Source organism: Hetaerina americana, unplaced genomic scaffold (assembly GCF_022747635.1).
Source record: "Hetaerina americana unplaced genomic scaffold, ioHetAmer1.1.p SCAF_7, whole genome shotgun sequence".
Taxonomy (NCBI): Eukaryota; Metazoa; Arthropoda; class Insecta; order Odonata; family Calopterygidae; genus Hetaerina; species Hetaerina americana.
In genome coordinates, this window is record NW_027287316.1 from 45485148 (window position 1) to 45499432 (window position 14285).

General features: G+C 35.2%; 1 protein-coding gene and 1 long non-coding RNA gene across 4 annotated transcripts in view; both read right to left on the minus strand.

Annotated features, from left to right (window-relative positions):
- Positions 1-196: 196 nt before the first annotated feature.
- Positions 197-7375, minus strand: LOC139696794 (uncharacterized). Its single transcript, XR_011702662.1, has 4 exons — positions 7282-7375; positions 6633-6749; positions 6322-6500; positions 197-400 (listed from the first exon to the last, which is right to left on the minus strand). It is a non-coding gene; the product is annotated as an uncharacterized lncRNA (long non-coding RNA).
- A 3288-nt stretch (positions 7376-10663) lies between these two features.
- Positions 10664-14285, minus strand: part of brun (trafficking protein particle complex subunit brun) — a 48421-nt gene continuing 44799 nt past the window's right edge. For all 3 annotated transcript variants that reach the window (XM_071595017.1, XM_071595018.1, XM_071595016.1), the window contains 3 exons: positions 13859-14048; positions 13172-13719; positions 10664-12525 (listed from right to left, as the gene is read on the minus strand). In XM_071595017.1, coding sequence (XP_071451118.1) covers positions 12331-12525; positions 13172-13719; positions 13859-14048 — 933 coding nt within the window. In that variant the 3' untranslated portion in view covers positions 10664-12330. The remainder of the gene's footprint in view (positions 12526-13171; positions 13720-13858; positions 14049-14285) is intronic.

Consider the following 14285-nt stretch of genomic DNA (forward strand, 5'->3'; position numbering starts at 1 on the left):
AGGACTTAAGGGTATTTTGAAGTGACTTTTTCAGCCAAAAATGCTAAAAACTAATGAAAAAAGGTGATTGGCAACTTTTTTTTAATTTGAAACTTTTTTGTGAGAAGTGAAAATATACACCTGGTTAACCAGCAAAAAATTGTTCTAAGTCCACAGTAAAAAATTCCATGGCCAGGGTTGAAAGAATTTATAGATGTGTGTTCCAAACGTAATTTATTAAGACATAGTTAAAGTACAAGGTTTTTTTAACCATCTTTGTTTTAACAGTATCAAGTTTTTCAACAATATACAATAGTATCCATAATTGGAATCAATTGAATTACAGATTTTGGTTATTCAGTTTAATCACATCAGTTAACTTGGGCTGGTTACACACAGGATGGTCAACTGCTGACGAGTCCTGTAAAAGGAAAAAAAAAATATTTGTTATAATTTAATCATTCCTACTAGATTAAGCATGTGCATATCAATTATTTCTCAATGAGGCTATTTCATCCTGGAAAAAACATTTGTTAAAGAGTTCAATTCCAGAAGCATACTTAATTTCTACGATGAGCAAGTTTAAGGTAGGATTATAATTAATTGATTTTTAAACAAATTACAAAGTAATTACCAAGTTTTTTGCACATAGGATTACCTTTAAGTTATTCAAACTGCACCTGTGTTTCTTTGGAATAATTCAACTAAGTAGAGCTTGGGTATTTATTTTATTGCCAAATGAACCTGATGATCTGACTAGATGGGAAGTATGAATGTCAATAACGAAATTGTAGTTTAAATTAATTTCCAATATTTACAAGGTTCTGCATGATTATCAACATTTATGAAGGTCAATCGGCACAAATTTTTAATAGCTGAACAGGAATCCCAATCAAATCTGGCCAAGATACTGCATTAACATTGAATGCCCTTCTACAGGAATTTGGATAAATAATTGAAATTTCATTTTAAGCTGAACTAATGTTAAGCAAAATTTTAAAAAGTAACTTAAAAGGGTCAAAGATTTTTACTTTTTAGAAGTCTTTGTAAAATTTCATCTGGTCAATGTTAAAGCATGTTTCTTCATTTCTACTACAACCAGGGCTATTGTAGACATTACATTCATCACGAAAACCTACTTAGTATGATAAAGATATGAATTCACTTTAACTTTGACGACACATATATGAGAATAATCCTAAATTTCATTTTACAATAAAAGAACTAAAGTAAAGAGAAAGTGAAGACAAGGTTTACAGATCAACTACTTTTTTAAGAATTACGGCGTATCAAATGCCGAGTTTTCAGTCATGTTTGTAGGTGAATTCCCATATTTCGGTTGATTATACAGTGAGTGGGTAACTTGATGAAAAAAATTACTTAGTAGTTAACTGCAATGTAACAACTATTAAAATATAACAGAATGTAGCCAATAAGGGCTTAATACAATATTTGCATTAAATATGCATTCAACAGCTGTTATAGCAGACTAACAATTTGCATTTAGTAACTATGTGTTTCATTGAGTTATTGATGTGGACATGCACCTATTCACCAAAACATCTAGGGATTTGATAAGTATTGAACTTTGACTCAAGGAAATTTAATTACTAAAATAGTTTGCATGTCTCTGCACTGTGACTACAAATGTTGACTTCCTGCATGACAGTTACTAAACATCACCCAGTGGATCAGAATGACCCACCATGAATTAACTCGAGACAAAATGACTAATAAAAGAGTAATGGGGCAGGATAATAATATTACAAAAAGATGGAGATTGAAAAATTCAAAATACACAACATTTCTTATCAATAACATGAATAATTACTTTTTATAGATATGATGCGACAAATCAAAAAATTAATAAAATTATCAGCGATATGTATAGAATATTATGCACAGTAAAATACTGTGACTAATGCAGCAAATTATTCTGATGGCAGCAAGTCATACATGTCAATTTGCATGGATTCCATTGTTTTTTTAAGGCAGTCTCAAATTTCATCGATTAGAATAATTGCCAGGTTTAACTCGCGCTTAAGTGGCTCAATACTATTGAAATTATCTTTTTTGCATTAACCAAATGAGCATTCACTAGCACTAATCACATTCAACAGTGATCTCTGATACTTTTTATACTTTATTTATAAAAGTATAAAAAGTATCAGAGTACTTTAATCTTTAAATCTTCTCATCAGAAGTTCATCTAAGTTAGAACAGTAATGATGTCCTTTTATAGATTTCTAAATCTTCACCCCAAGTTGAATGAAAATACAGTTGATAAAACTTTGGTGCATAGGTGTAATGAGTCATGACATACAAAAAGTTTTGGTGCCTAGTAAACATCGTGACATACCGAAGAGAGTTTGGAAGTGGTTCTCTGTTTGTTGTTTTGTTGGGCCAAGGGTTAGTACCTAAAATGTTTCTCCTGATTTATTAAATATTACATGCAACTACTCAGTGTTCCGTCGTATGGTAATCCCTAGGCTTTAAGGATTTAAGGAGGTTTAAGGATTATTCCTAAATTCACTGAACAACCAAATCCCACTTTCCACTTCATAACCTCAACCATTTTCAGATCCCAAGGGTGAATAAACTTTAAACAATAAACCTGATGATGGTCAATTTGGAACGTGTCCATAGATTTCCCCAATATTAAGATGTGAAATTGATAAGAGGAAATTGATATCCTTTCCCTGCACCCCCTATTGTTTCCCAGGAAGTTCTGGCACTCGAAATATCACAGCTTGGGTAAAGCTAAGGCTGGCCAGAAAGGTATGCTGTGATATCTATCCCCATCTAGTCAAATGCTTTACCCCTAGACGACTATATCCCTCAAAGGTGAAATTAAGAAACTAAAAAGAGAAAATTAATGGAGAATGTTTGATGAGAGACTATTAGTGCCCACCTAAACTTTCATTTGCATAATCCACCTGGACTAAAAAATCTATTGTCGACAAAGTACCAAACAAAACAATTGAAATAATTTGTCTCCAAGCAGGATGAATCTCAATCCTCTTTTAACGTCAATTACATTCTGTTACATGATTTAATCCAGCAAGAACTTCTGAGAAAAATGAGTTTAGATATCCTGTTGGGTATAACAAGGTCGAAGGTATTTCACACAGAAGGAACAGAGTTTTAAATGGCTGAATTTTAAATATTTTATCCAAACCTAATTAAATGCAAACCAAAATTATGGAGCATGCAAATCTCTTTTTAATTGTTTTTTTAAGTCATCTCCCAGCTAATAAGGTTCCTGATAAACGTTCCAAAGTGACAAATATAAGAGAGCTGAATAACAGGCATTAAAACTTTGAAAACTATCTGTAAGCAGTGCCTAGTTTTAAAGCATCCTTTTACCTGTAGCTCCAAACTAGAAAAGATAGTTGATATATTATTTTCTCGTTTAGGATGCAAACCAATAGAAATAAAGGCTTGCTTTCAAACAGAGCACCAATTACATCTATTATTTTCTTCATAGACGAAAGAGAACAAATGAATTTTTGTCTCAATGGGTTAATATTAGCAGTCATTTGGTCTCCAGATTTTTTCTATGCGTACCTACTTAAGTTATCCGAGATGAATGCCACAGAACAGTATTCAAAGTATATAAGTTTCATTTAAAATTCTTTGTAACAAGGCGCAGTCGCTCAAGTAGGTCCCTTGACCCCTTCTTTCCGAAATAACCCTCCAGTCAGAAGTTATTACCCTCAAGAATATATTTCCTCAAAAAGTCATCCAATCTTTGATTTGATGACTTCTTCAGAAAAGTCTTTGACTTTTTTGATGTACACTTAAATAAAGGAGATCAGCACTTGAAGCAAGTGAAATTGATAGTCAAAATACAATTTTTTATGTTCCAATTTATGAGAGCTGCCTAGTGGTTCGAGTGGAAGAAACTTTTCATTCGAAACTCAGTTTGACAGAAATACGACGAAGGCCTATATGAGAATGCTTCTCGATATTAAACTACTCTTACTGAAATATGCACAGTCTAAAAATATTTTTTAATGGAATTATACAGTTTAATTTCAATCTTTTACTCTCCATAATCACTCTCAGAGAATTCTTAAATGCTGTAAAATTATCTTTTAAAGCAAATGTAGGGCGCTCTAAATTAAAACAGACTTACTAGAGTAGTAAATCTATATGAATATTGAGGACTGCACAGCGGGACTTCTGGGACGAACTTTGTATTATTTATTCGCATTATTCCTTTTATTGAATTTGGCAAGTAATTAAAATGTAAGTATACGAAAAGCAATTAGAGAATTTCAAAAACTTTTCCTAAAAATTATGCGTGGTAATAATTAGTTTTTAAGTTAGATAAGCCAGGAATAGAGGTTGCAAATTCCACAACGCAATTAAGTGACGAACGTATAATTACCAAGTTCCCATTTATCAATAGCAAATAAATTTAAGCATTAAAACACGCACACGAAAGTAACCAATATATTTCAAAAATTATATGAGAAGAAAAAGGTCACACAGACGCCATGAAAGTACCTGGAGATAGGCTCCACTTTTTCTTCGGCATTTTTTACGTAGTACCCTGAAAGTAAGGGTGGACGGCAGGGAGTGATTTAACACCAGTCATGCAGCAACAGAAATAAGTATTTCTTAATATTTAGTTATAATGCAAGTATTTGTATGTGTGAATTAATTCAATTAAATCGCGACAACTAAAGATAAATACGCTATAGCATATTATAAGTAATTGCCTTAGAATTATCATATTTTTCCTGAAATCAGCGGAACCTATTTCTTACTTCTTACTCTATCAAAGCTGAAGGCAGTAAATTTCAAGTTTTAAACTTAAAATGAAAGAATTTAGCACAAATGCAGAAGTCAGATTTAACTCCGGAAAACTTTAATAATACTTTTATTTGAAGTGGCATATGCTTCATTAAAAATATTCCCTCGGGTTACCACTAGTGGGAAAAATATTTTCCATAAAAATAAAACGCGGAATCCCTTCACTGGCAGACTTCACCACCGAATAGCGTGAGAAATAACACATCAATAGACACGATCCAAATAAAACAAAAGGATTCTTCCAGGATTCATGTTTATCTTGCAATAATTTTGGGATACCATTTTAAATATGCATTCAATTGCCATTTTTTAACGGATTTCGCTAGTGGCGCCAAAACTACGCTCTTGAAATATATTATATCGGCATTCCAGTCAAAACTATTCCAAAGGCAAAATATATGCCGAGGTCATAACCTGGGCATAAAATAAACAACTTGAATAATTGTCAGCCATTCTATAGTTTCCATTATTATATGTAAGCGTATACACAGTCTGGTACAATTAATTGAGTGCCTTAAAAAGTTATTTTTTATAATAACGTCCGATTTAACTAATGCATTAAATGCGCTGTACTAGATGGGGAATCAGTTGAGTGATACTACTAAATGGACAGGGGAACGAGTTTCAGATATAGGATTTCGCATTCATATAGGATCCACACTAATTTTTTATTGAAGCTCGATCCATGAAAAAGTACAGCAGTTAAGTTAACATTCCAAACGACTTTGTCGCATTTATTTCTAGATTCTTCTTCGAAACAACGCACTGAAATATACCAGTACCTATATGAGACCTCGCAAGCGCAACGATTCGTTCCTTGAAAACCTTTCTCGCTTACGTAGCATTAAGTAATTTTAAAAACAATTGTTTACATTCTATAAGCTGGAGAGGAGACAAAAGCGATATGCGAGCCAAAGGCAGTCTATACACAGAATATTAGCTTTAGAAACAAATTTAAGGAGTACATATGATTTCTAGTAAAACAGATGTCAAAATTGATAAAAACTATTGCCTTAAACCAGGTCGACGCGTTTATTATTTCTGCTAATTTTGTCGAATTCTCCATTTCCAATTTTGTATTATGCACTCTTTCAAATACGAAAATCTTCGAAACATGTATATAGAACGAAAAAGAATTAAAATAAATCAGTTCCGAGATGGCATTAAGCACGAGAGATACGCGGTGACTACAAACTCTACGTTGGAGAAAGCAGATTAGATATACTTTCGAGTAATTAGACGTGGTTAATCACAGGTTAAGTAAAATCTAAGAATCACAATCACTGAAAATGTGGGCGATACTACGCAAATTCGATCAAGAACTGACCGTACTCAATTTCTTATGAATTGTCTACACAATTGCTGGAGGAACTGGAAAATTTAAGTAGCTTGTAATCCCCGATTTCTTTCGAGTCTTTTCGGTCCAAACTTCCCAAAAACTTTCTTCAGTCCAAATATCTACTAAAATACGTAATTCAAATTTCACATTAGGGTAAAATTAATACGCAGATATGTTGTTACCTTTACGGAGTACGTATAAACGTCAGGGAAATCTCTCTCCGATCAGCTGATCACAAATAGCATTAGTCTTCCACTTCGAAGTGTGCCTCTCGATTTGATGAAATGGCAATGGGATTCATCCTTCCGCAGTGGAATAGTCAGGAGCCCATAGTTGAATCGGTCGGTTGAAATTTAAGCGCCTGCAAGGCATTAAGCAGAAACAATGTATAGCTTTCATAGAAAAAAATTCTTATCGATTTCTAAGATTTAGCTTCACTAAGTGATACGACTGACATATTAAGATCTGGTAGAATCATTCTTACACCTAATACCTGAACACTTGATACTCAGCCAGAGAACATGCTCTGGGCAGGGGTTGAAATCGCATGAGACAGTATACAGTCTTTTATGAAACTCTCCAATTGCGCTATCAAACAACTTCGGGTGACCTGGAAAAAGAAAGGCGGGGATGATAATAAATTAAATTAAGTTTTCTTATGAATGAGAATATTTGGCAAGTTTTCGTTTTTAACATTCATGTGAGGCATGTGAAAATAATACCCGAATAAAACGTCACCACAATTTCTCATTCAAACGCATTTCCACGAATCTCGAGCATGCCCATAGGAATAAAAAGGTACTCTAGTTCTCCCGAGTAAAATATTATGTTTGAGCATGCAGACGCTCAAAGAGGAGAACTCTACCGGTAACCTCGCGTCAAATTTGACCTTTCCACAAATGTCGAATGTTGGCAGTACGATGCCTAAATTCATGTATGGCAGCATGCATAGAATGTATCATTTTAAACGCGAACCAGCATTATCAAGGCATTAGCGATCAATGAAAAATAAGTTAATGTTACGACAGAAATCGAGTTCACGGCATAACTAGACGAATGCAGGAAATGGGTTCAAACAAAAATATTCCAAGATTTTAGTTTCCAGGAAAATGACTGAGCATTAAGAACACATTACCACTTACTTTTAGTTATCCGAGACACCTGTGGTCTCTCGTCGCTCTCGCTACCACGTTCGCGACGCCCAGACGCAATTCCAGCTAACTGAGCTTAGGGCAAGAATGAATGTCTTTGTCGATGTCAGTCCTCGGCCAGGGCATGGAGAGGGATGGGCGAGAATGGTTCGGCGAACGCAAGGGATTGGTGGGCGGAGATAAGAGGAGGGGCGGTTGGAGCTGCCGAGGGGGAGGGAGGTGAAAGAGGAGGGGGGAAGTTAGATAAAGGGGAGCGATGAAGGTGAGGGGGGTAATGGAATACCCGAAGCACGGTAGAGAGATGAAGAGAGGGGTGACGAAAGAAAGTCTAAGACAGGTGAACAAGAAATAACATGGGCCTATAAAATAAGACTTTGTTGAATCTTATGCCATTGATTGGAACACAATATTCTTGTTTGAGGTGAGCACCCTCATTGGTACACGCACACAGCGCAAACAAAAAAGCATTTTATTTTCTTTTGTTCTCTAAAAAATACATACGCGCGAGCGGAGAAAGATAATAATGACCATAACAACTAAACGGTCACCAAATAAGTTGTTGCCGAAAGATGTTTAACCAATAGCTGCTGAAGAGCATCGTCAAGAAGACCAATAATAGATCTTGGGCAATGAACATGATCCAGGCGATTAAAAATAATCCAAAATTTCTGCAAGTATTGATTAGAGCAGAAACGTCTGTTAAGGTATTAACACTGCAAGAGTAAACGTTTCCGAGTACCCTTGAGTGTTTTTCTATTCCATAAGGTCTAAGGTGTGCTCATTTAGACTGCGGAGTGTTTTTGATTCCTTCGCCTGAATAACTGCCCCCTTTACGTCGTCCCCGAGCAGACGAAGTTCGCTCCCTCGGATTCGACTGACGCGAAGGCGATACGATCGGTTTTCTTTAGGACGGGTCAGGTTTTATATTCGCGGTAATCAGAGGTTTCGTCAAATGAGATCCGTCCCTGGTTAAAAATCTAAAAGGAAATCAGAACATAGGTCCGCTACGTCATAGCTCTGCACGCCGGCCCGTTCGGAACTGCCATTCCACCACCTTGTGTCATTCCACTTCACCTTGCAGGCAGCAGATACGAGAATACCGAGTCTGCTTCCTCTCTGTCTCGCCTGCAATCCCTCGCGCTTCTCCTATCCCCAAAAACCACCTTCGAGAGGTACTTGTGGATCTGATTACCGTAACAATGCCATGATAAAAAACTCTCATGAAAGCAATAATTTCCACCACGTAAATAAATATTTTTTCAGGGAGCAAATTTAATTTCACTAAAAGCTGCATCTATCAAGAAGTTCACACCAGAGAGTTCTCTTGTGAAATTATCTAGAGTCCATCAGTACGCAAAAGTGTAGATGAGGGAAATGTCATAAGGTTCTGAAATATACACTGAGTTAATTGGATAATATTGGATGCATCTCGAGAAAATAAAATTTTAAAAATAGATGCAAAGCATTTTTTACCCCTAAATAAAGAGAGATTGAAGAGGAAAGAAGGGAGTGTAACCTCAGAGGGAGTAGATCAAAGATAAAGACATCTGCAACCTGAACATGCCACAGAGTGCTCATGTGCGAGAGTCAGAATAGGCAATGTTGGGATGAGGGCTAAGGCAAGGGTGCCCATTATCATCTGTGCTGTTCAGCGCATATGTGAGGAAATGTTAAAGAGACATTAACTAAAGAAGAATAGGCCTCCAATTTCAATCGAATCACCGGCTTTTGGAGGAGAAACAGATACACTACCACTAATGTTAGGATCTGAGATCATATTTCTCCCCATGATTGTCTTCACAGTAACATGGCTGGGATTGAATTATTGAATGTGGAATTAATTTAATGGAATAATGAATTAAACAATGAATCTCCCTTCTTGCTTGATGACCTTCGTGAAAGTTGGCTCAGTCCATTTTCCACTAAGAATACTTACTCATGTCCTCAGTGCCCTTTCTATCTCATTGTCGAGTAAGCCTGGACCTAACCAACCTATCTTCATCTGAATCATATTCTCTTTCTATGCCTAACCTTACATGCATAAGTTCTTTAACATACTGTTCTTCTATCTCTCTTGGATATTTCCTGGTTTGACTAGAATTTCCCCCCTTATCCCTAATTATGAACACATTTTCCCTTCTTACTTCCTGATAGTGTTTTAACATTTTTGTATACTGACCCAATTTCACCCTTCCCTTGTAAATATTCCATACCCTCGCACTGCATCTTCCACCATGCACCTTTTGCAATATTTGTCGCTTGTCCCAATTTATTATTTAACTCTTTGTACTTCCCTCTACTTAAATTTGTATTTACATTCTTCCATTTCCTTCTCTCATCTATGTTTCTAATCATCTCATCTGTAGTCCAGGTTTCCTTGTCCTTTTCCTATGGTTTCTTTTATGACTTTCAACATCCCTTTTTTTATATACTCCCATTTTTCCTGTATATTACTCGGCTCCTTTCCCTCGGTGATGATTTCTCTACAACTTGCTGATACTCCTTCCTTGTAAATCCAGTTAATGCTTCTAGATTCCATTTCTTAACCCACCTCCTTGGCATTATCTTGTTGAATCAGATGCTACACTAAATGACTACTAAGTTGTGATCAGAGTCCACATCTGCTCCCTGCAAACTGTGTGAATTCATCACGCTGTGCCTAACCATAATATAACTAATACCTCCCTGAGTCACCTGGCATTTTCCATGTATACCTATGCCTTTTGTGGGTTCTAACCCAAGAATTGGTGATGGCTAAACTGTCTCCCGCATAACTCAATTGCTTTCTCCCTATGGTCATTCCTCATACCTAAACCGTAATCCTCCACCTCATCACCACCGTAAGAATGTAAGATAAAAAGGGTATCAAGGGACACTAAATCAAATAAGGCAATGGTGGATAGAGATAATTCCTGCATAACTACTTAACAAGCAGTGAATTTCATTAGCAATGACACCTCTGTACTTTAAAATGAGATAATACATTTTCAATGAATTTCAGGTTTTAATCACTCGCCATAGTGATTTGAATAGGAGGATGTATTAAAACAGTAATAAAAACACAAATTTATACTGTAAAAAACTGAAGAAAAACAATTACATCTTTTAAGCCTCGATAAATTCAGAAAGTATAAAAATGGGAGGTATGTCTAAGTCTTATTGACTGATGAACTAATCTGAGCCTCTGGGCTCTCCCATTCCAAATGGAACTTGTGAAATAAATAAACAATTAATGACATAACAAACTGAAATTTGATCATGATTTGTAATTTTAAACGTTGTGGGCATGATCAGAGTAGAGGAATATTTGAACGGATGAAAGGAAAGAGGTAGAGCACCAATAAACAACTCGGTATTCAACAGTATGTAACCATATGTATATATATATATTTATAAGTATAAAAAAGAATATAATTTCCAGTATTTTACATGCATATTTCAGACCCATAAAATAATATATATTTATATTTAATAATGCCTATTGAGATTGTGGCAAGTATGCAAATGAGCAATACTGATCACATGACACCATATATACAGCACAGCTTCATATTTAAAGGGTACATGAAGTATACCCAAAGGGCACGACTATATTACATAAGTACATCTCTTGAGCTTATGCCTATAGAGAATGTTGTGGCCTTGATGAACTAGAAAATAATTAAAATTGGTCATTTCAAGAAATAAGTACAGTTAACATTTATGTACCATATTTCTATAATGCAGTGTCTTTTGTCAAACTAGCACTTGTAAGCTCATCACACATCCCATAAAAAAGATTAGGCAGACTGCAGCATTATGTACATTTCTGAACTCCTACTTAAGATGCATGCAACCAATTGTATCCCAAGGGAACATTAATTTCAGTGGAGAACATTTAAACCTGATTCACGGGCTGAGAATATCTCAGCACACACATAGCTCCATGGACTAGCATGAAGAAAACCATTATTGTACTTAAAGATGAGAGAGAATCAATCCCTAACAAGGATACACATGAAACTACAATACATTCAATCACACTGGAACCATAGAATTTCAATCCTTAAGAAAAATTTCAGCATCAATATGACAGAATAAGTTGATACAATAGGCCTGTAGAGTAACTGGAAGTACTGTAGGTGAAATTTTTGAAAATATAAATGCTTCAAATTCAATTAAAAAGAAGGTAATATTAAGTCAAGAGGGATAGGAAAAGATACCTTATTTGCAGGGAAAAAAAATGTTCATTTTCACTGGTATTTAAAGTACCCAAATTTCTTAAACCAAAAATAATTCCATGCTGAAAAATGAAACTGACACAGCACTGACAGCACAGTGCAAATAGTTCTTAATGCTTTCCAGTACTCTTAACTACCTTGAACAACCACTAAGGCACATCACAGTTTTATTTTCCAATTATTTTGGCTGAACTCTATCCATCTAAGATAAGAAATAAATAAGAAAATCAGAGTTCAAACAACCTTATGTGCGCAATGGCCATTGCAGAGGAAAAAAAAAACAAAATCAGCATTCTTCCCAGAACATGTACGATTAATCAGTAAGTTCTCTTTGTCAATGAATATCATAAAACAAAGTTAACTAATAAAATACCAGCAATAAAATCAAGTTCACATCACCTACTTATTATGTTAATTTAGATAACTAAGCCAGTTTTAATAGACAGCTTCCATATATCCTCCACTTCAAATCTTTCAGTGTGATTGAAAAACCATACCAAAAACATAAAGTCCACATTTTTCATCATATGTAACCAAACAGCCATAACCCCTAACTAAATACAAATGACAAAAAATAACAACTTAGATGTTTCATTTACTTCCTCATACAAATAAATTCTCTCCTTACATTTATACATGTCTCTACACTCTCAAAGATAATTGATCAAATTTAATATTTCATGTACATTATGAATTATTATTGTTATTCCACAATTTACAAAGGTACGCTCAACTTCAACAACAGTCTGCCCAACTAACAGACAAATAAAAAGCACCATTTAATAACAAATCATAATAATTTTTTGAGGGATATTCAAATTCAAATATCATCCACTGTTATCTCAATTGGAGGAACAAACCTCCAGGTTGTTGCAGATGAACTTTCTGAAACCGCTTTACCAAGGTATCCTGATGACCCTTCTTCAATAGATGAACACGAAATATCTACTTTATACTGCCCAGGAGTGAAAAATACAACTGAAGCTTCATGGTATGCTTCACCACCTTCAGAAAGCTATAGAAAAAAAAGAAGGAATGAACTATATAAAAATAATGGTCTAATAGTAAGTCAAAATACATGAAAGTACTTAATCACCTATTAAACTTTGCATGCAATGTTTACATTCTTATCATGACTTCATAGAGTAATGCCAGCATTTTAAATGCTCGGTAAAATTTCAATTTGAATGAAAATTTTACGATGTTATTTTCTTACAATATAGTCATTTTCTGCAATATTTGAGATGCATATAATGAATTTAAATATACTTTTTCCAACCAGATGATGGGCATGATGCATAAAATACCAGCAAAAAACAATGCATTTTCCAATTAGACTGTATAGAATCTATATACTTTCCTCCTAATCATCTTGGCTAAGAAAAAAAATAAATCTATACTTAACCACCAAATAAAGGCTGGCAGAAATGTAAAGCACTATACCAAAACATATACATACAAGTGTTCAAAGTATCAAAACTAAAACCAGACCAATAACCACTGAGCATGCAAAAACCTATCCCTGAGCCAAAGCTTTGGATTGCCATACACTTTGCTCTCCTCTCAAAGAAAAATATGCATACCCCATATTAATGGAGAGGCCTTGATTAATACAGTTATATATCTTAAATCAAAAATTGAAATGAAAATTTAATGATTACCTGAGGGAGGGGCACTCTATTTACAGCCCCAGCTGTAGCCAGGCGTGTATCCAATAGGTAGTTATTGACACCATTCCTGTGGTCTTGGAAAAAACGAAGAGAAAGGGCTAGTTTAGGAAGTGTGAACTTGTAACTAGGGAGGGTGACTGAGCCATCAGAATTACTGAATTCTGATGATCCAGGTACCACAGTGGGAGAGACTACTAGTGAGGGGACTTCAGGGACGGAGTCTAACGCATGGAGGGACAATGTACTTTCTTCACTCGCTCTCACTAATTCTGACCTGGTTTCACTATTACTATCACTTTGGTGCTGAGAGACGGAACTCTCAAACTGTTTTGATGTATTCCTATCAAAAAGATCATTATTATGGCCATGGAAATCACTTATTGTTTGTGAGGAGATCTTGCTCGCATTTCCTGGGAGGGACGGATCTTCTGTGCCTAGACCTGAGCAAACTTTAATTCTAACACCAAGACACAATGCATCCCCAACGCTGCAAGTGATTTCCTCCTGCGGACGCACTAATTCAGAATTGACCATTACCTCTGTAAAAAATGAGAATTCATTAGTTGTGGGCAAACTGATTCCCATGTTTGATTATGGTTGGTGAAATAAAGTACTGCTATGAAAATATGATAACATAAAAAAATTCCAATCAACATCATCACTACTAATTAACTTTACCCCATATTAATGGAGAGGCTTTGATTATCTGAAGCATTTCACGTGAGCACTGGAATCCAGAGAGTGATGCTTTCCCTCTGGTCCCAGTTCCTGGAAGACTCCAACGCAGATCTACAAGGGAAGAGATGTGCTGACTGCAAATCACACCTTCTACATCTGCTACATCCATTCTTCGACTAGCAGGACTTGCCTGATATTGTAAGGAAGTAATTATAAAAATCAGAATGCAACACAATGACCCAAACATTTTTAAATTTAATAAGGTATGTGCTTACACTAAGGATATTCATTTACTGCACATTTAAAGTAATATTTGTGTGAGTTAATTATTATATTAAATTCTACTTGATTTAATCAAAGTTCAAATCCATATAGTTTTTACACATACATGCATTGTCTACCAATCAATTCATGAAATGGAGAATAT